Here is a 20,799-nt window from a genome sequence, read left to right on the forward strand (position 1 = left end):
GTGCACAGTGAGTGTTTGTGCCAGTCTGGCCGTGGGTGGTGGGACCCAGGCAGTGATGCACAGAGAGTGTTTGTCCCAGTTTGGCCGTGTGTGGTGGGCCCCAGGCAGTGATGCACAGAGAGTGTTTGTTCCAGTCTGGCCGTGTGTGGTGGGCCCCAGGCAGTGATGCACAGAGAGTGTTTGTCCCAGTTTGGCCGTGTGTGGTGGGCCCCAGGCAGTGATGCACAGAGTGTGTTTGTCCCAGTATGGCCGTGTGTGGTGGGCCCCAGGCAGTGATGCACAGAAAGTGTTTGTCCCAGTCTGGCTGTGTGTGGTGGGCCCCAGGCAGTGATGCACGGTGAGTGTTTGCGCCAGTCTGACCGTGTGTGGTGGGCCCCAGGCAGTGGTGCACGGTGAGTGCTTGTTCCAGTCTGACCGTGTGTGGTGGGCCCCAGGATGTGATGCAGGGTGAGTGTTTGTCCTAGTCTAACTGTGTGTGGTGGGCCCTAGGCAGTGATGCACGGTGAATGTTTGTCCCAGTCTGACCGTGTGTGGTGGGCCCTAGGCAGTGATGCACGGTGAGTGTTTGTCCCAGTCTGGCCGTGTGTGGTGGGCCCTAGGCAGTGATGCATGGTGAGTGCTTGTCCCAGTCTGACTGTGTGTGGTGGGCCCCTGGCAGTGATACACGGTGAGTGTTTGTCCCAGTCTGTGTGTGGTGGGCCCCAGGCAGTGATGCACGGTGAGTGCTTGTCCCAGTCTGACTGTGTGTGGTGGGCCCCAGGCTGTGTTACACCGTGAGTGTTTGTCCCAGTCTGGCCGTGTGTGGTGGGCCCCAGGCTGTGATGCACGGTGAGTGTTTGTCCCAGTCTGGCCATGTGTGGTGGGACCCAGGCAGTGATGTACAGAGTGTTTGTCCCAGTTTGGCCGTGTGCCCCAGGCAGTGATGCACGGTGAGTGCTTGTCCCAGTCTGGCAGTGTGTGGTGGGCCCCAGGCTGTGATGCACGGTGAGTGTTTGTCCCAGTCTGGCCGTGTGTGGTGGGACCCAGGCAGTGATGTACAGAGAGTGTTTGTCCCAGTTTGGCCGTGTGTGGTGTGCCCCAGGCAGTGATGCACGGTGAGTGCTTGTCCCAGTCTGACTGTGTGTGGTGGGCCCCAGGCTGTGATGCACGGTGAGTGTTTGTCCCAGTCTGGCCATGTGTGGTGGGACCCAGGCAGTGATGTACAGAGAGTGTTTGTCCCAGTTTGGTCGTGTGTGGTGTGTCCCAGGCAGTGGTGCACAGAGAGTGTTTGTCCCAGTCTGGCCGTGTGTGGTGGGCCCCAGGCAGTGATGGGCAGTGAGGTTTTGTCCCAGTCTGACCGTGTGTGGTGGGCAACAGGCAGTGATGCACGGTGAGTGCTTGTTCCAGTCTGACTGTGTGTGGTGGGCCCCAGGCTGTGATGCGCGGTGAGTGTTTGTCCCAGTCTGGCCATGTGTGGTGGGACCCAGGCAGTGATGTACAGAGAGTGTTTGTCCCAGTCTGGCCGTGTGTGGTGGGCCCCAGGCAGTGATGCATGGTGAGTGCTTGTCCCAGTCTGTGTGTGGTGGGCCCCAGGCAGTGATGTACAGAGAGTGTTTGTCCCAGTTTGGTCGTGTGTGGTGTGCCCCAGGCAGTGATGCATGGTGAGTGCTTGTCCCAGTCTGGCCGTGTGTGGTGGGCCCCAGGCAGTGATGTACAGAGAGTGTTTGTCCCAGTCTGGTCGTGTGTGGTGTGCCCCAGGCAGTGATGCATGGTGAGTGCTTGTCCCAGTCTGGCCGTGTGGTGGGCCCCAGGCAGTGATGTACAGAGAGTGTTTGTCCCAGTCTGGCCGTGTGTGGTGGGCCCCAGGCAGTGATGCACGGTGAGTGTTTGTCCCAGTTTGGCCGTGTGTGGTGAGCCCCAGGCAGTGATACACGGTGAGTGTTTGTCCCAGTTTGGTCGTGTGTGGTGTGTCCCAGGCAGTGATGCATGGTGAGTGCTTGTCCCAGTCTGGCCGTGTGTGGTGGGCCCCAGGCAGTGATGTACAGAGAGTGTTTGTCCCAGTCTGGCCGTGTGTGGTGGGCCCCAGGCAGTGATGCACGGTGAGTGTTTGTCCCAGTCTGGCCGTGTGTGGTGGGCCCCAGGCAGTGATGCACAGAGAGTGTTTGTCCCAGTTTGGCCGTGTGTGGTGGGACCCAGGTAGTGATGTACAGAGAGTGTTTGTCCCAGTTTGGCTGTGTGTGGTGTGCCCTAGGCAGTGATGCACGGTGAGTGTTTGTCCCAGTCTGGCCGTGTGTGGTGGGCCCCAGGCAGTGATGCACAGAGAGTGTTTGTCCCAGTCTGACCGTGTGTGGTGGGCCCCAGGCTGTGATGCACAGTGAATGTTTGTCCCAGTCTGACTGTGTGTGGTGGGCCACAGGCAGTGATGCACAGTGAGTATTTGTCCCAGTCTGACCGTGTGTGGTGGGCCCCAGGCAGTGATGCACAGAGAGTGTTTGTCCCAGTCTGACTGTGTGTGGTGGGCCCCAGGCAGTGGTGCACAGTGAATGTGTGTCCCAGTCTGACTGTGTGTGGTGGGCCCCAGGCAGTGATGCACGGTGAGTGTTTGTCCCAGTCTGACCTGTGTGGTGGGCCCCAGTCAGTGAAGTACAGTTGGTATTTGCCCCAGTCTGACCGTGTGTGGTGGGCCCCAGGCAGTGAAGTACAGTTGGTATTTGCCCCAGTCTGGCCGTGTGTGGTGGGCCCCAGGCAGTGATGCACAGAGAGTGTTTGTCCCAGTCTGACCGTGTTTGGTGGGCCCCAGGCTGTGATGCACAGTGAATGTTTGTCCCAGTCTGACTGTGTGTGGTGGGCCACAGGCAGTGATGCACAGTGAGTGTTTGTCCCAGTCTGACCGTGTGTGGTGGGCCCCAGGCTGTGATGCACAGTGAATGTTTGTCCCAGTCTGACTGTGTGTGGGGGGCCCCAGGCTGTGGTGCACAGTGAATGTGTGTCCCAGTCTGACTGTGTGTGGTGGGCCCCAGGCAGTGATGCACGGTGAGTGTTTGTCCCAGTCTGACCTGTGTGGTGGGCCCCAGGCAGTGAAGTACAGTTGGTATTTGCCCCAGTCTGACCGTGTGTGGTGGGCCCCAGGCAGTGAAGTACAGTTGGTATTTGCCCCAGTCTGACCGTGTGTGGTGGGCCCCAGGCAGTGATGTAGTGTTGGTCTCAGTTTGACCATGTGTGGTGGGCCCCAGGCAGTGATGTACAGTTGGTGTTTGCCCCAGTCTGACCGTGTGTGGTGGGCCCCAGGCAGGGATGATTTGGTAGTAGTGTTTTCCCGTTTTGCTGGTGTGTCTTGTGCCCCGGACAGTAAGGCACAGACACTGCATGCCCTCCTCTCGCACTGCACACGTCAGTACCCCCTCATGGAAGCATCCATCCTGGGCGTCTCCCGGGAGCGCCCACACCTGCCCGTTAATGAGGCCTGGTAGCGCCTCCATGCTGATTAGCTGCGCGTTAGGAGCTCTTAGAGCGGCGGCTCAGGTGTGCGAAGGCCCCGTGGGGCGCCGCCCAGCAGCCTCCGTTGCTAGGGTTCACCTGCGCTGAGCAGCGCTGCGGAGCCCTGCTTGGGAGCGGTCGTGACTGGCAGTCCGCGATAGCACCAGGGCGAGGGACGCCGCCCTCCAGGCCGAGGCATGCAGACCCTCACCAACATCGTGTCCCAGAGGGGCGGGCGGCTGGCGGAAGAGGAGATCAAGTCATGGAGCAAGCCCATGGAGGTGCAGGTGACGCAGAGGTGAGGATGGAGGGGGGGAGGCACGGGGAGATGTGAGGGGAAGAGGGGGCTCTGAGGTTAGGAGGACAGGGTGGGACATGGGAGGGAGCAGAAGAGAAAGTGTATGTGAGGTAAAGGAGGTAGGTGAGAGAGGAGGGGGGAGATGGACAGGGTGGGCAAGACACGGTGAAGGGGAAGAAAGAAGAGACGGAGAGACAAAGATGAGAATGTGTGTGGGGTAAGGGAGAAAAAGAACGGGTGGGGGAGAGCGAGTGAGGTAACAGAGGAGTAGATGACGAAAAAGAGGTGAGGGCTGGAGATGGGAAACTGAAGTGGACGGTTGGGAGGTGAAAGGAGTCGAAGGGAGGACGCGAGGTGACGAGGAAAGACGTCAGAGCCGCCAGGAACACGTCAGCAGTGGAGAGTGAGTGCAGGGAGAGAGGGCGCCGGAGACCCCAAGAGTCGGGGTATGTGGGTGGCATGCTGATGTGCGAGGCCAGGGCCCCATGTCCCCTACAGAAGTCCCGTCGCGTTTTTATATGGACGTCTCAATGTGTTCATCGCATGTGTTGACAAGCTCCGCAGCAACATTTCCTTGCACGGCTAGTTTATTACTGAAGCTGCCACCCCTGTGACTGTGGGGCCCGCGTCTGATGCCGATACTTCAATAATTCTGTGGCTGAAACCTTTTCTAATCGATAAATGTGACTCCATAGCTATTGAAAGGGTTGGGTGGAAATCTCGACAGCCATGGTGGGGTCTGACTCCCCTAACTCTGCTCGATCGATGCCTCGTGATACCCGTCTGAGACTGGCTAAAGTTGCAAGCACCGCCTCGAGGGCCCTCTCCCCTCGCGCGCCAAGAGCTCGGCTTCTAGCTGCTGTGGGCAGATAGTCGCTCGCCAAGGCACAGTGCTCGATGTGTAACGGGAGTCTGATAGCTTAAATCTCCGAAGACGAGCCAGAGGGTTCGTCCAAGGATGGAAATGCTTCTGTATATACAGGGAGCGCTAAAAGAAGGCCGGGGCCTAGTCGGGGCACAGTGCTGTCGATGACACTCAGAGTGGGAGGTGCCTGCGCTGTACCAAGGGATCCAGAGTCATGGACAAATGCCCTGGTGTGGCAGGAAACAAGCCTGGGTAAAGCCGATAGCTCTCACCTTTATAATGTGTGTGCGGTGAGCTATTCACTTTGCCAATGGTTGTTTGTAAAGCCATTCTTGAAAAGGAAAAATGGAAATACTGGCGAAAAAGTAAACACCCATTCTTGGGTATGTCGAAGCTGAGCACTGAAGTCAATACACGGCATTTTTAAAAACAGCAGGTTTAAGCTTTACATTTCAAGCAAGGATCCGAATGTAAATGGGGAATCAGCAAGCACTGGCACCTCCAAGAAGCTGACTCCAGTCTACAGGGATCCTACTCTGCAGTGAGGAACACCAGGGCGCGGAGTAATATGGCACCGCCGCCGCCTGTAAATACCACACTCAGGATGCAGTGCCTTACTGAGTGCAGTGTTTTCACAGCCAGTAAGGGAGCACTTCTAGGGAAGCTCAGAGCATCTTAAACTTCTTCCTCCCACCCTTTTCCTGGATTGGTCCCCGATGGAGCTTCCTAAGCAAAGCTTTGCCTATCTGAATCCTGGAGCTCAAGCCCACAGGTTACCAGCTCTATCCTGCATCACCTGGGGATGGATATGAGAAATGCAGGCAGAGGTGGAGGCTGCAAGCTGTGGAAACAGCTCCACTCGCTCCTAAGATCACAGTGCCTCCATGCTAATTTCTGCAAGGCTTTGAAGAGATGTTTTATTTCTTTAACGTCATAGTCGGCATGGCCACCAGCTTGTAATCTAATGTCAGAATACCATCTGAGATAATAATATAGCCTAACAGCCCGCTGTCGAGGGCTATATCGGTTGTGAAAGGCCCTGAACCCGAGTTATAGACCAGTGCCACACGTGATGGACTATAACGAGGGAGAAGGCCTTTAATAACTGGGGTACCCGAGGTAGAAGGGCTATAAGGCTGTTAGAACATTCCACCCACTAACGGCAGAATGTTCCAAATTAAAAAGAGTGAAACAGGAAAACAAACATCAGAATTTTGGAGCCATTATAAGCCCGGTGCTACTCTATTGGCTTCAATGGACCACTCAACATTTTAATGCTCTAATAAAGCCTTAGATCCCACCGTAGTGGGCTATACCAGCCATTAAAGCCCCGCTCCAACATTAAAGGCGTGAGCCCAAGGCGAGGGCCTGTTTAAAAGGTAGCGTGCCTATAATAATTACAGAGCTCAGCTACAGCAGGCTAAAAGGCTATTCGAATATTCTGCCACTAGAAGGCAGAATGTTCTAACAAATAAAACAAAGGCCGTACAGAGCCAGAGGGGATCGAAATCCCCTCGGACTCCGTGAGGCCTTTGTTCAGAGCAACAGCTGTGAACGGCAACCTTAGAACTTTGGAGTCTCAGGGCTTCTACCGGCCATTATAAGCCCGGAGCACTCCATTGTCTTCAATGGAGATCCCAACATTCCAATGTTCTAATGCGCCTTACAAATCACAGATGAGCAGATTCCGACAAGCAGACACATTTTCTTCCCACACATTGAAGGACTTGGAATTGGTCTGGTTTCAAACAGGTTAGCCTTTTGGAAAAAAAGCCAAAAGCCTGTGGGGGCGGAGGGGTCTCGAAAAAGGAAGATGCTCCTCAGCACCCACAAAGCTGCCAAGGGCAGCAGAGGCCTCGACATTCAGCAGCCTGGCTCCATATGCCCAAGATCGACAACTGGCTTCATCACACTGGTATGATGTCCTTGTTCGTCAAGAGGATTAAGGAGCCGAGGCCCCATCTGCCAGAAGACCAAACATCAGCTCAAGGTAGAACATTATACAAGTATTGTTCACACAGCCCCTCAGTGGGGAGATTTACCCTTGGAAGGAAACCCATGTGCTGTGGCCAGTGGTGAGAGATATGGTGTTGGTCCCTATAGCTCAAGGTACAGAAGTGAGCCCTGTGATCAACGGTTCTGTTAATGTTCATTTGTAGAATGTTGCGGTTGGCTTTCTGGTTCCGTATGCTATGAGCCTCTGCGTTTAGAGAATTGTGAAACACAAGATTGTCTGAAATATTAACTATTAACTGAAAAAGATTCAGAAAATTAAGTGACCAGGAGATTCAAGGGAACTGTGGTGGAGTCTGCTGAACCATCAAGTCCACTGGCCCCCTTGCAATCAGGATAGCTCCCGCCACAAATCAGTGGGGTTTGCAAGGTGCCGGGGGCAGCGGAACCAGCGTCCTGCCAGCAACAGCACCCCTTCAGTGGGGGTAACCTTCACCTCCTAACACCCTGGAACCCCCTTCCTTTCCAACATCTTTATTGTAGCATTTCCTGCTCAGACGTTTTTATCCCACTATTTATGGTAACGAAAACGGACCTGATTTTTATTTAATACATGAAAATAGTCTCTAATTGAAACTTAGAATTGCACTAAAGTGCACTAAAGTGCCTGACCCCTTAAATGGCGGCCGCTGCGAGGCAGTGGTAGCGACCCTTGACCCCAGGGTAGGTCGCTCCCCTGTCCTCACAGCGCCACCAGATCCCCTGTTCTGCCTTCTCCTTTTGCCTGCATCGCTGCCTGTGCCCCGAGTGCCTGTGTTGCCGCTTGTCTGCGTTCGCGCTCCCCTTTTTTTCCTTCTGTATCCCCGAGTGCCTGTGCTGTGTGATCGCGCTCCCCTGGTTTCCTTCTGTATCCCCGAGTGCCTGTGTTGTGTGATCGCGCTCCCCTGGTTTCCTTCTGTATCCCCGAGTGCCTTCATCTCCTGAGTGCCGTCCCCCTTGCCCTCCCGCCGTCTCCCCCTCGTTTTTCCTGTTTTTCTGCGCCTTTTTCATTTTTCTAGGCTTCCTCGCCTTCGGAGCCTTTTTCCCGCTGCCGCTTTTTTGCCGCTTTTTTCCCCTACCCGCCCTCCTCCCGCCTCCCAGCTGACCCCGCCTCCCCGGCTACCCCTTAAATGGCGGCCGCTGCGAGGCCGCGCAGCGGACGCGCGCAGCGGGCGCGCCTAAGGCAAGCCCGTCTGCGCCCGTCCGCGCCTGGCCCGCGCTCAGCGCCCGAACCCCTGGCCCCCGCGCCCCCGCCTGACCTACGACTCCGCCACCCTCGTCAACCTCAACCCCGGCCGCACTCCGGGCTGCTACCGCGCCCACCCTAAACGGACCCACGGACCCTTCACCTGCAACAACTGTCACTTCACCTGCCCACGGACCAACACCGCTCCCGTCAAGAACAACTCCCCCGGAAGCAATCTCCACTGCATCCTGGTCAACACCTGATCCATCCACAGGCACGCCATCGAACTGTGGAACCTCATCAACTCTACGAACCCGGACATCGCCTTCCTCACCGAGACCTGGATGAATCCCTCCTCGGCACCCGACATCGCCATAGCCATCCCCGACGGCTACAAAATCATCCGGAAGGACCGCACCAACCGCATCGGAGGAGGCATCGCCATCGCACACAAAAACTCCATCCGCATCTCAACCAACACCGACAACTCACTCCCCGACGCCGAACATCTCCACTTCACGATCCACAGCGACCCCAAGACCACCCTCAGAGGCACCCTCATGTACAGACCACCAGGACCCCGCACCAAGTTCAGCGAAGACATCGCAGACTTCGTCAACCCTCACGCACTCTCGTCCACCGACTACATCCTCCTAGGAGACCTCAACTTTCACCTGGAGAACCTCACCGACAACAACACCACCGCCTTACTGGACAACCTCACCAACCTGGGACTGAATCAGCTAGTCAACACACCCACCCACTACGCCGGACACACGCTCGACCCCATCTTCTCCTCCAGCAAACACATCACCTTCAGCCACACCACCGAACTCACCTGGTCGGACCACAGCTGCGTCCACTTCATCTTCAAGAAGACCACTGTGCACCACCACACCCAGCAACCACCAAGAAGACACCGGACTCGTATCACCACGGATCAGCTCGCATCAACCCTCTCCCAGAACCGACCCACCAGCACCACCGACCCAAACGAAGCCGCCAACAACCTCACCAACTGGATCTCCGACTGCGCCGACCTCCTGGCCCCCCTGAAAACTCAAGCCAGCACCAACAACCACAAGAAAAACTCCTGGTTCACCCCCGACCTCAAGGACTCCAAGAAAGAATGCCGCGCCCGCAAGAAGACGTGGCGCCTCAACCAGACCGAAGAGAACATGTCAGCTCTCAAGGACGCCACCCGCCAACACCACCAACACCTCAGCGCCGCACGAAAAACAGCCTACCGGAACAGACTTGACAACAACGCCCACAACAGCAAGGAACTATTTGGCATCGTCAAAGAGCTCTCCAACCCGGACGCAGAAAACAACTCCATCCCCCCATCACAGGACCTCTGCGACTCCCTCGCGACCTTCTTCCACCACAAGATCACCGACATATACAACAGCTTCCCGACCACCGACACAAACCCCCCCCCCGGAACCCGCTACCGACATCACCACCATCCTCACCTGGAGCCCAACCACCACCGAGGAGACCACCTGCGTCATGAACTCGATCCACTCCGGATCCCCATCGGACCCCTGCCCGCACCACATCTACAACAAAGCCGACGACATCATCGCACCGCACCTCCGAGATGTCATCAACGCCTCCCTCACCACCGCCACCTTCCCGGAGAGCTGGAAACATGCAGAGCTCAACGCCCTCTTAAAGAAACCCACAGCAGACCCCACCGAACTCAAAAACTTCCGGCCCATCTCTCTCCTGCCGTTCCCCGCCAAAGTGATTGAGAAAATTGTCAACACTCAACTCTCCAACGCCCTGGAAACCAACGACTCCCTCGACCCCACACAGTTCGGTTTCAGGACCAACCACAGCACCAAAACCGCCCTCATCGCAGCCACGGACGACATCAGAGCCCTGACCGACAAGGGTGAGACCGTGGCCCTCATACTCCTGGACCTCTCCGCAGCCTTCGACACGGTCTGCCACCGCACCCTGATACGACGCCTCAGCAACGCCGGCATCAGAGGCAAGGCCCTCGAATGGATCATCTCCTTCCTCTCCGGAAGGACTCAGAGAGTCCGCCTGCCCCCCTTCAGATCCACAGCCACGGAGATCATCTGCGGCGTACCTCAAGGATCCTCCCTCAGCCCCACTCTCTTCAACATCTACATGACCCCCCTGGCGAACATCGCACGCAAACACGGACTGGACCTTATATCATACGCCGGCGACACCCAGTTCATCTTATTACTCACAAACAACCCCACCTTAGCTAGGACCAGACTTAATGAAGGAAGTGGCGAACTGGATGACAGACAGCCGCCTGAAACTGAACGCCGACAAGACGGAGGTCCTCATCCTCGGCCCCACCCCCACCGCATGGGACGACTCCTGGTGGCCCCCCGCCCTAGGCAGCACTCCCCAACCCACCGACCACGCACGCAACCTCGGCTTCATCCTGGACTCATCCCTCACCATGACCAGACAGGTGAACTCGGTGACCTCAGCATGCTTCAACACCCTCCGCATGCTCCGCAAGATCTTCCGCTGGATCCCCACCGACACCAGAAAGACCGTCACCCACGCCCTCGTCACCAGTCGCTTGGACTACGGGAACACCTTGTACGCGGGCATCACCACCAAGCTGCTGAGGAAACTCCAACGGATCCAGAACGCTGCCGCAAGACTCATCCTGGACATCCCTCGCCACCACCACATCTCAGGACACCTGAAAAAACTCCATTGGCTCCCCGTCAACAAGAGGAGCACCTTCCGACTCCTCACCCACGCACACAAAGCCCTTCACAACCTCGGACCCAAACTCATCAACAACCGCGTCTCCTTCTACACTCCTCCGCGCACTCTACGATCCGCCGGACAGGCCCTGGCAGCTGTACCCCGCATCCGCAAAGCCACCGCCGGAGGAAGATCCTTCTCTTTCCTGGCAGCGAAGACCTGGAACTCTCTGCCCAGCCACCTTCGCGCCATACCTGAACACCTCTCCTTCAGAAGGCAGCTCAAGACCTGGCTCTTCGAGCACTGACCCCCCCCCCCCCCCTCCCCAGCGCCTTGAGACCCTTGATGGGTGAGTAGCGCGCTTTATAAATGCGAATGATTGATTGATTGATTGACCCGGTCAGTGAGCTTAGCTCTGGGCTTTGCCCTACCCAGGGTTGCCTAAAGTGAAGGCTCCTGCTTACATTACAGTGCTGCTGGTTGTAGAAGGGGGGTGCTGGTTGTAGAATGGAGGTGCTGGTTGTAGAAGGGAGGTGCTGGTTGTAGAAGGGAGGTGATGGTTGTAGAAGGGGGTGATGGTTGTAGAATGGAGGTGCTGGTTGTAGAATGGAGATGCTGGTTGTAGGATGGAGGTGCTGGTTGTAGAATGGAGGTGCTGGTTGTAGAATGGAGGTGATGGGAAGAATTGAGGTGCTGATTGTAGAAGGGGTGCTGGTTGTAGAAGGGAGGTGCTGGTTGTAGAAGGGAGGTGATGGTTGTAGAAGGGGTGATGGTTGTAGAAGGGGTGATGGTTGTAGAATGGAGGTGCTGGTTGTAGAATGGAGGTGCTGGTTGTAGAATGGAGGTGTTGGTTGTAGGATGGAGGTGCTGGTTGTAGAATGGAGGTGCTGGTTGTAGAATGGAGGTGATGGGAAGAATTGAGGTGATGGTTGTAGAATGGAGGTGCTGGTTGTAGAATGGAGGTGCTGGTTGTAGGATGGAGGTGATGGTTGTAGGATGGAGGTGATGGTTGTAGGATGGAGGTGACGGTTGTAGGATGGAGGTGATGGTTGTAGCATGGAGGTGATGGTTGTAGAATGGAGGTGCTGGCTGGTGGGGGCATATAATTTCCACAAGGCAACCCGGGGCCTGCCTTTATTCCAGATTAAATCACAGGACATGCGCTCCAGCTCACGGAAGACCTTGGTCGGGACATAAATTGGAAGATTCAAAAAATAATATAGTAACTTTGGAAGGAAATTCATCTTGATCAAGGTGATGCGACTCATAACATTTAATGGGAGTGACTTCCAAAACTGTACTTGGGCCCTAACAGCTGAGATAGCTCTTTTTAAGTTGCCTTCCAATAAATTATTGGGCGTTCGGCATATGAAGACGCCAAAACAGCGAAATGTGGTGGAGTACCACGGGAGTAGGGAGCCATTGAGAAGCACGTCCGTTTCGACTGTGTCCCTCTGAAGGAGTAAACCCCCACCTTGGCCCAATTGAACCAAAGGCCCGATACCACCTCAAAGGCCCTAAGCATGTCCGCTATGGACGTGGGGATGTCATTGATGTCTCGCACGTACAATAGCAGATCAACAGCATATAAAGAAACAGCATGCATCCCGTCTCCTAACTGGATTCCCCATGCATCACTATCACTGCGAAGCAACATCGCCAGTGGTTCCATGGCTAAGGAAAAGAGTAACGGGGACAGGGGGCATCCCTGGCGTGTCCCTCGCCTTACTCGAATGGGATCTGAAATGAGCTTACCGGTCCTGACCCGACCAATGGGTTGCTGGTATAGCCGTTGAACCATGCTCATATAATGGTCCCCTAGTTCGTATTTATTTAACATTGCCGCCAGAAGGGGTCATTCTAAAGAATCAAAGGCCTTTTCCAGGTCCAGTACTAGGCAGCCAGAGCGGGGCCATCTATGCAACGCATATTCCTGTACCTGAAAGAACCTGCGTATGTTGAGTGAGGTACTCCTGGCGGGAACAAAACCATTCTGGTCAGGGTGTACCAGCGTTCTTACTAATGGCGAAAGGCGTTTAGTGAGTATCGATGCAAAAATCTTGTTGTCAGTGTTAAGAAGTGCCAGTGGGCGTTAAGAGCCCAGGGATTCCGGGTTCTTGTCGGGCTTGAGGAGGGACACCAGCAGAGCTTCGTTTTGTGTGCCGGCAAGTGTAGATTCATCTACCGCGGTCTCAAACACCCTCAAGAGCTGTGGCACTAATATATGCGCGTAGGCCTTGTAAAATTCAGTTGGCAACCCATCGGGTCCCGGCGATTTCCCGTTGGACAATGAGAATATGCTGTCCCAGACTTCCTCCGAAAGGAGAGGGTCGTTCAGTTCTGCTCTCTAAGTATGCGTGGGGTGTGGTAGGTCTATCCCCTCAAGATAGAGCTGCAGCTCCATGGGTGTGACCTGCGTGCGGGATTTGTATAAGTCCCGATAGTGTGCCAACATTCATTATGCTCCGTGAGGCCCCGGGCAACTTACATTACAGTCGAGTGCTAATCCACTGAGAGGACTCATATATGGAGCCTTGTGTGTGACCTACAAAAAAGAGCTGGTACGTGGAATTTTGGCTCATTAAGGTCCCCGGGAAAAAGTCATTTAGGGTGCCAATTCCGATCCTGTAAAAAAATTCCCCGTCCGACTCGTATCCGGATTTTTTTCCGTCCGAATCGTCAAAGTAGCGTACAAACTGGCAAGTACGATTCGAACGGAAAAAAGTCCATACGAATCGCATTGGGAAGATTTCCCCACACGTCCTCGGGTTGGGAAAAGTCACCGACACGTCCCCTGTCGAAAAACCCACCGTGCGGAAAAATAAAGTCCGACAGCGCAAGTACGATCCCTCCCGTCCTCCCCATTTCACAACCGTAGGCAAAAAACACCGTCCGAACCGAACTCCCATAGCAACCATGGAGACATGTGCCCGCATACGCGCCGAACACCCCACCACCCCCCCGCCCGCGTATGTACGCACCGAACCCCCACCCGTGTATGTACGCACCAAACCCCCACCCGTGTATGTACGCCCCCGAACCCCCACCCGTGTATGTACGCACCAAACCCCCACCCGTGTATGAACGGACCGAACCCCCCCCCAGCCGTGTATGTACGCACCGAACCCCCACCCGTGTATGTACGCACCAAACCCCCCCCCAGCCGTGTATGTACGCACCCAACCCCCACCCGTGTATGTACGCACCGAACCCCCACCCGTGTATGAACGGACCGAACCCCCCCCCAGCCGTGTATGTACGCACCGAACCCCCCCCCAGCCGTGTATGTACGCACCGAACCACCACCCGTGTATGTACGCACCAAACCCCCCCCAGCCGTGTATGTACGCACCAAACCCCCACCCGTGTATGTACGCACCAAACCCCCACCCGTGTATGTACGCCCCCGAACCCCCACCCGTGTATGTACGCACCAAACCCCCACCCGTGTATGTACGCACCAAACCCCCACCCGTGTATGTACGCCCCCGAACCCCCACCCGTGTATGTACGCCCCCGAACCCCCACCCGTGTATGTACGCACCAAACCCCCACCCGTGTATGAACGGACCGAACCCCCCCCCCAGCCGTGTATGTACGCACCGAACCCCCACCCGTGTATGTACGCACCAAACCCCCCCCAGCCGTGTATGTACGCACCCAACCCCCACTCGTGTATGTACGCACCGAACCCCCACCCGTGTATGAACGGACCGAACCCCCCCCCAGCCGCGTATGAACGGACCGAACCCCCCCACCCGTGTATGTACGCACCAAACCCCCACCCGTGTATGTACGCACCAAACCCCCACCCGTGTATGTACGCCCCCGAACCCCCACCCGTGTATGTACGCACCAAACCCCCACCCGTGTATGTACGCACCAAACCCCCACCCGTGTATGTACGCCCCCGAACCCCCACCCGTGTATGTACGCACCCAACCCCCACCCGTGTATGAACGGACCGAACCCCCCCCAGCCGTGTATGTACGCACCGAACCCCCCCCCAGCCGTGTATGTACGCACCGAACCACCACCCGTGTATGTACGCACCAAACCCCCACCCGTGTATGAACGGACCGAACCCCCCCAACCGTGTATGTACGCACCGAACCCCCACCCGTGTATGTACGCACCGAACCCCCACCCGTGTATGAACGGACCGAACCCCCCCCCAGCCGTGTATGTACGCACCGAACCCCCCCCAGCCGTGTATGTACGCACCGAACCACCACCCGTGTATGTACGCACCAAACCCCCACCCCAGCCGTGTATGTACGCACCGAACCCCCACCCGTGTATGTACGGCCGTACCCACACCCCACCAGGGAATGTACGGACCGTACCCCCACCAGTGCATGTACGGACCGTACTGACGCCAAAAACACACGTACTGATCCAGGACAAACCATATTTACACAAGGAGAGTCAATTAGAGTTTCCCCACACCACCAAACATGCCCAACAACCCCACAAACATCACATACACTCACCTGCAACTGCCAAACTGCCAAACAGAGGCCCAAAACTCAATCACTCCTCATAACACACCCACACAAATTTCAAACACAGCCACACCCACAAATGGACCAATAAAAATGGACCACACACACAAACCATGAGCCTTTGCAACAGACCCACTGCTGCCAGAGCCCACAGACGACCCACACCACCATACTTGAACCTCACACTTGCATACCTTCACACAACCACCTACACAAACACCCCCTCATCACATTCACACACACACCTCCACTACCACACCCACACACCCACAACCATCCACACCCACACCCCACGCCATGTCCACCACCAAGAATCCAAAGTTCACAAAGGAGGAGCTGGAGATCCTTGTCGACGAAATCCTCAGAGTCGAGCCACAGCTCTTTGGGACATTGGTCAGACAGACCAGCATATCCGAAAAAACGGCCATGTGGCAGAGGATTGTCGATTCTGTGAATGCTGTTGGGACCACCAGAAGGACCAGGCACGAGTGCCAATCCAGGTGGTACGATCTGCGGAGGACGGTCAAGAGGAAGATGACTGACAATCACAACCAGGGGAACATCACTGGAGGAGGGCCGCCCCCCAGACCGGTACAATACCATCCCTGGGAGGAGAAGGTGATGTCCACGCTGGCGGTGGAGGGACTACACGGACTGCCTGGACTCCCAGACCCTGGTGAGTACACAAACAACTCACCTCACATGGGGGGGATGCCATACACAATCAATCATGCATGCCACCCCCCCCAAGCCACCACCGCACACAACAACACTCCACAAACACACACATGCCACTAGCGCCTCCATGCCCCATGCATCAATCAGGGCCATGCCAAGTCACAGGCCACACAAAACACCAACACAACACAGGATGTGGTCGATGCTGGGAGTGGGGGCATCAAAACTAACATTGAGCAACTCACAAGCACACAACAATGCCCTCAGCCCATATGGCCCAGGGCACAGCCATACAAACTGTGTGCACCCACACAGTACTGTCTTGCCTGCAAATGGTGGCTGCCATGCAGGATGACATGGGTCTGAAGGCACAATTTGCACATTACAGCAGACAATGAAGATGCATCGCTCTGATAGAGTCTCAGCACACACCGCCACAGCAGCAGCCTACACTCAGACACACTGCCCAATGGGTGCCCGGAGAACAGGGACTAACTCACATGAACAAGCCAATGGCCATTCAAAGACCGGCTAACTGTGTGTGCCCAGGAAGCTGGCCTGAGGTGACAGAGAGTGACAAAGAGAGGGAGGGAGAGGGGGAATGAGAGGGAAGGAGACAGAGGGGGACACAGGTAGACAGACAGAGGGAGGGAGTAGGGTGACAGAGGGAGACCGACAGAGGGAGGGAGGAGGGTGACAGAGGGAGGGAGGAAGGGAGACACAGGGAGACTAAATCACCCTTGGGTGGTGTGGCCATGTCCACTCGTCAGCCGGTGGACTGTGTGCATGCAGAGCAGGTCTGGCAGTGCCTCAAACCCCCCCTTCCGTAGATGAAGACCGGTCCATGTGTCAATCTGTGCACGAGTCCATCCGTGCTGCAGGCACAGACCAAACCACACACCCAGTATACCCACCCACTGTGTCGGTAAGAACCCTGTCACAAATGCTTCAGTCCCCTACCTGCAACATCAAATTGCCTTGGCAAAACACCATTTGGCCACGTACAGTGCAACACGTAAGGCGCCTCTGCATGGCTCGCTACGCCCGCACACCACACTGCTGACTGTGTACCCAAATAGATGCATCAACTAAGATTGTGTCTCACACATGCGTAAAGCCCTGACAGCTGTGGCCAAGGGACATACCCATGCACAAGTGCACTGTGAGAGGAATGCAAGACAGATCCAACTACCCAGAGGAAGAGTGCCAAATCAGAAATGCATGAAACATGGATGCCACATGTGACACTGTTAACATTGTCTCTCTCACACACAGGTCAACGTCGACGAACACCCCCCAACACTGGGGGGGAAGTCTCACAGGACCAGGCTCCGCGGGATGAGGACCCCACCGCCAGCGATGACTCTCACCACTCCGTGGATGACCCAGACCAACCTGGCCCCTCTGGTGTCCAACCACCTGCAGCACCTGCGTCAGGTACAACTGTGCCAACCACCACCCCCATTCCTGCCACATCCCAGGAGACGTCCAGGAGCCCTGCCCGCACACGACCACCCAGCCAGTCTGCCCAGGAGGGACACGGTCCTCCGGGCACCCAGGAGGAGGCAGGCGGCAACGCAGATGCCATCCCTCAGGGGTCCCGGAGACCCGATGCACCCACAACGGCAGGCCAGGTGCACGTGGGCAGGGGTGGCGGGAGTGGAGGACGGCGGAGGCGCGAACCTGACCAGGCAGCTCAGGACCCGGTAGTGTCCCAGGTCAGCAACATCCTGGATACATACCGGCGTGACACCAGGGGCATGGACCAGATTGCGTCCACCCTCAATGACATCAAGGGGACCCTCCAGGAGATGAAGACCCTGCAGGCCCAGCAACATGCCTGTCAACTGCAACACCAAGGAAGGATGGAGGATAGACAGGCTGAGCTCGTGGCGGTGCAAACCCAAATGACCGGTGTACTCCGTCGGATTGCCGACAACATGGGCAACCCTCCCTGTGGCACCAGGCGAAGGCCATTACCAGACACAGGGAGGGATCAGGAGGAGGAGGATTCATCCGACGGAGCGTCACAGACATCGTCACGGCCTGCTTCCGAGGGTCCCCGCAGGAAGGTGGGTCGTCCACGAAAAAGACTGTGAGAGTCAGCAGAACATCACCATCTCCCAGGTCACCTGGCCTGGCACCTGGCCCTCTGGCCCAATAGCAGCACATGACATTCTCTGCCACATGGACTTGCTGGTCACTGTCTGACCTATGTTGACGAAGACTGTGGCATGGACTCTGACATTTTGCAACGGCAAGGATACCAACTCCCCCAGTGAACTTTGGATTCTACACTCCCGCTGTGCACCTCTTGTCATCCCCACAAACCCGTACCCCACCACAAATAAATTAATCACACTTACAAGATGATGCCGTGATTCTGCATTATTACAATACATGTGTGTGTCGTAAAGTCAAAGCATGCCTGATCTCAGAATTAACTCCAACCATCCAAACCGTGGGGTCTCAGTCTTGCCCAGGACACACATGGGTCCCAATGTATCATCTGATACAGACATGGAGTACCATACTCACCTGTGCTGGGCCCAACCAGCTGAGTGGTTCCCGCACAACTGTGGCTACAGACACATTCAGGGGAGCAACAGTCATGCGCAGAGGTCAGGGATCATGTGGAGTGACCTGGCTTGCCGCTCCCAGGTATGTCTAGACATGTGTCCCTACAATGTCCTGCATGCTTGCGTCAGGCGGATGTTGAGAATGGTGGCTAGCCCAAGGTTGGATGCATGGAGATGCCAGAATGCAGTTTTGGATCACAGTGCCACATGGTTGTGTTGGGGTTCTGGGCTGCATCATGAGTGTGGGCGTGGATCGAGAAGGTCATCCTGCAGCTGGCTGTGAAACATTCCCCCCATCCCGTTTGGACGTTGATGTGGCCTGGTTGCCCGACGCAGTAGCAGAGCTGTGCAGATGCACTCCGGATATGGACAAGTATCATGGGAGTCGTAAGGCACATGTCCGTAGACTGCAGGGTAGGATTCGACACGGATGTTGTAGTTGCCCTGGGGGATGGTCTCTCTTGCCTTGAGGTGGATGGAACTGTGCATCTTGTGCATAATACAGTTCCCACTCCCTGACAAACCCCTAGCATCTTGTCACTCTACACATAGACACATATGCACCACCTCTGAAAACTATGCCAGACATGCCGCACGCACAGTGGCAACAGGCCACCATTGACAGGGAAGAGGCACCTTGGAGACAGAGGGACAAATTTATTAGTCATGTGTGTTGGAATGACAATGATACTCTGTCAACACATACACAGGTCATGTGGATGAACATGTGGGAGCAACACTGGCACCCCCCATTGCAACACAGATGCTGGTATTCCATTGAACTGGCACACAAGTGACGGATAACAGCTAAACACCCCCTGCTGCCACGGAGAGGCCGCTATACACCATTGAGGCCCTGATGGGGCAATCACACACCATGTCAACCCGGTGCAACCTGTATGTTTCCGAGGTCAGTGTTACACACAATGATGGCCTCATCACAATCCCCAATCCCCTGCCACATGACAGTCACCAAGTCTGACCATGGCTCCAGGTGAAGCCTGCCCCATGTCATGTTCCCCATGTAGGATCCACATGTATGCAAATGGAACACACATGAACCGGAGAAGTGCACACAGACTACAAACAATTCACACACCCAAAACGCCGTGAGGCATCCCTTACCCTAAGGAGATTTCAAAACTTGCCCGTGCATGTGACGCAGAATCAGCACATGTTGCTGTGTTCATGAGGAGTAGCAGGAGCACAACAATGCCACCAGCAGACAGCATGCCCATGGACCTGTGGAAGAGAGACACACAAGGAGTCAGCCCAAAGGAGCACATCCGCAAGCATGTACTCAACACGTATCATGTTGTCAACATGACAGGTGACAATGATGACCCTCAGACAACATCCTTCCATTGCGCCATCACTCGAGTGACACTTCAATACACACCACTGACTCACTTGGCAGACATGCAGATGGACACACGCATTGCAACACATGCCACACACGGCATAATGCGTGCACACTCAGACACTGGAACTCACCACTAAGCAAAGAAGTTGCGTATGAGCCGACTCCGCATGGCCTCCACAGCCTCCTCCTCCTCCACATCACTTGCCCCGTCACCAAGGCCTTCATCCTCCACGGGTGGATGGTCCTGGTCATCTTGATCCAGTATGAGTGGAACAGCTTCCTCCACTGCCATGTTGTGCAGCATTGTATTGTATTGTATTGTATAAAGTTCTTCTAAAGCGCTTTCTGTCGCCCTACGGGCATCCTGGCGCTAAGAGACTAAAGAAGAAAACCTGAGACAGTAGGAACGTTTGCCATTATGCCAAGAATGTTACACTCTAATCTCTGCCAAAGAGCCATGTTTTAAGATTCTTCCTAAAGCTCAGCAATGATGTGGCTTGGCGTAGATCTTGGGGGATTTGATTCCAGAGGCGGGCTGCCGCCGTACTGAAGGCCCTGCCTCCCGTCTTAGTGCGTTTAACTCTGGTAACCACTGCCAGACTATGGTTGGTGGACCGAAGAAGTCTTTTTGGTTCGTACCATGAGAATCTATCGCACAGAGGGGGAGGACCGATTTTGTGGAGGGCTCTGTATACCATGACCAATGATTTAAACTCGATCCTTTTATTGATCGGGAGCCAGTGAAGGTCCCTCAATGCCAATGCTGTTGAGGAGTCACGTTGTCTTCCCAAGGCCAGTTTGGCTGCGGCGGACTGTATTCTTTGCAGTCCCTGTACAGTGTACCGAGAGGCACCCAGGAACAGTGAATTACAGTAATCGAGCCTACTTAGGATCACACTCTGGACCACCAGAGATCTGGTCTCAGTAGGGAGGAGCGGAAGGATTTGGCGCAAAGCTCTAAGTAGGGCAATACAGGTGCCTATGGTCTTGTTCGCCTGGGATTGCAGCTGGAGGTCTTCATCCATCATAACCCCCAGGTTACGGACTGTTTTTGCTGGCAGTATCGGGGCGTCTTCCGGCAAAAGTCGGAACTCACCCGAGAGATGTTTAGGCAGTCTCGCTGCACAGCAGTGTAGTAGCTCCGTTTTCCCGGCATTCAGCTGCAATG

The 20,799-nt window shown here is 55.6% G+C and overlaps 1 protein-coding gene across 1 annotated transcript in view; it reads left to right on the plus strand.

Moving 5' to 3' along the window:
* Window positions 1-3,629: 3,629 nt before the first annotated feature.
* The window catches only part of CNGA4 (cyclic nucleotide gated channel subunit alpha 4), a 239,063-nt gene continuing 221,893 nt past the window's right edge, over window positions 3,630-20,799 (plus strand). Inside the window, exon 1 of the mRNA XM_085620617.1 lies at window positions 3,630-3,754. Within this exon, the coding sequence (XP_085476743.1) occupies window positions 3,654-3,754 (101 nt within the window). The 5' untranslated portion in view covers window positions 3,630-3,653. The remainder of the gene's footprint in view (window positions 3,755-20,799) is intronic.

The sequence above is a fragment of the Triturus cristatus genome, chromosome 8, assembly GCF_964204655.1.
Source record: "Triturus cristatus chromosome 8, aTriCri1.1, whole genome shotgun sequence".
Taxonomy (NCBI): domain Eukaryota; kingdom Metazoa; phylum Chordata; class Amphibia; order Caudata; family Salamandridae; genus Triturus; species Triturus cristatus.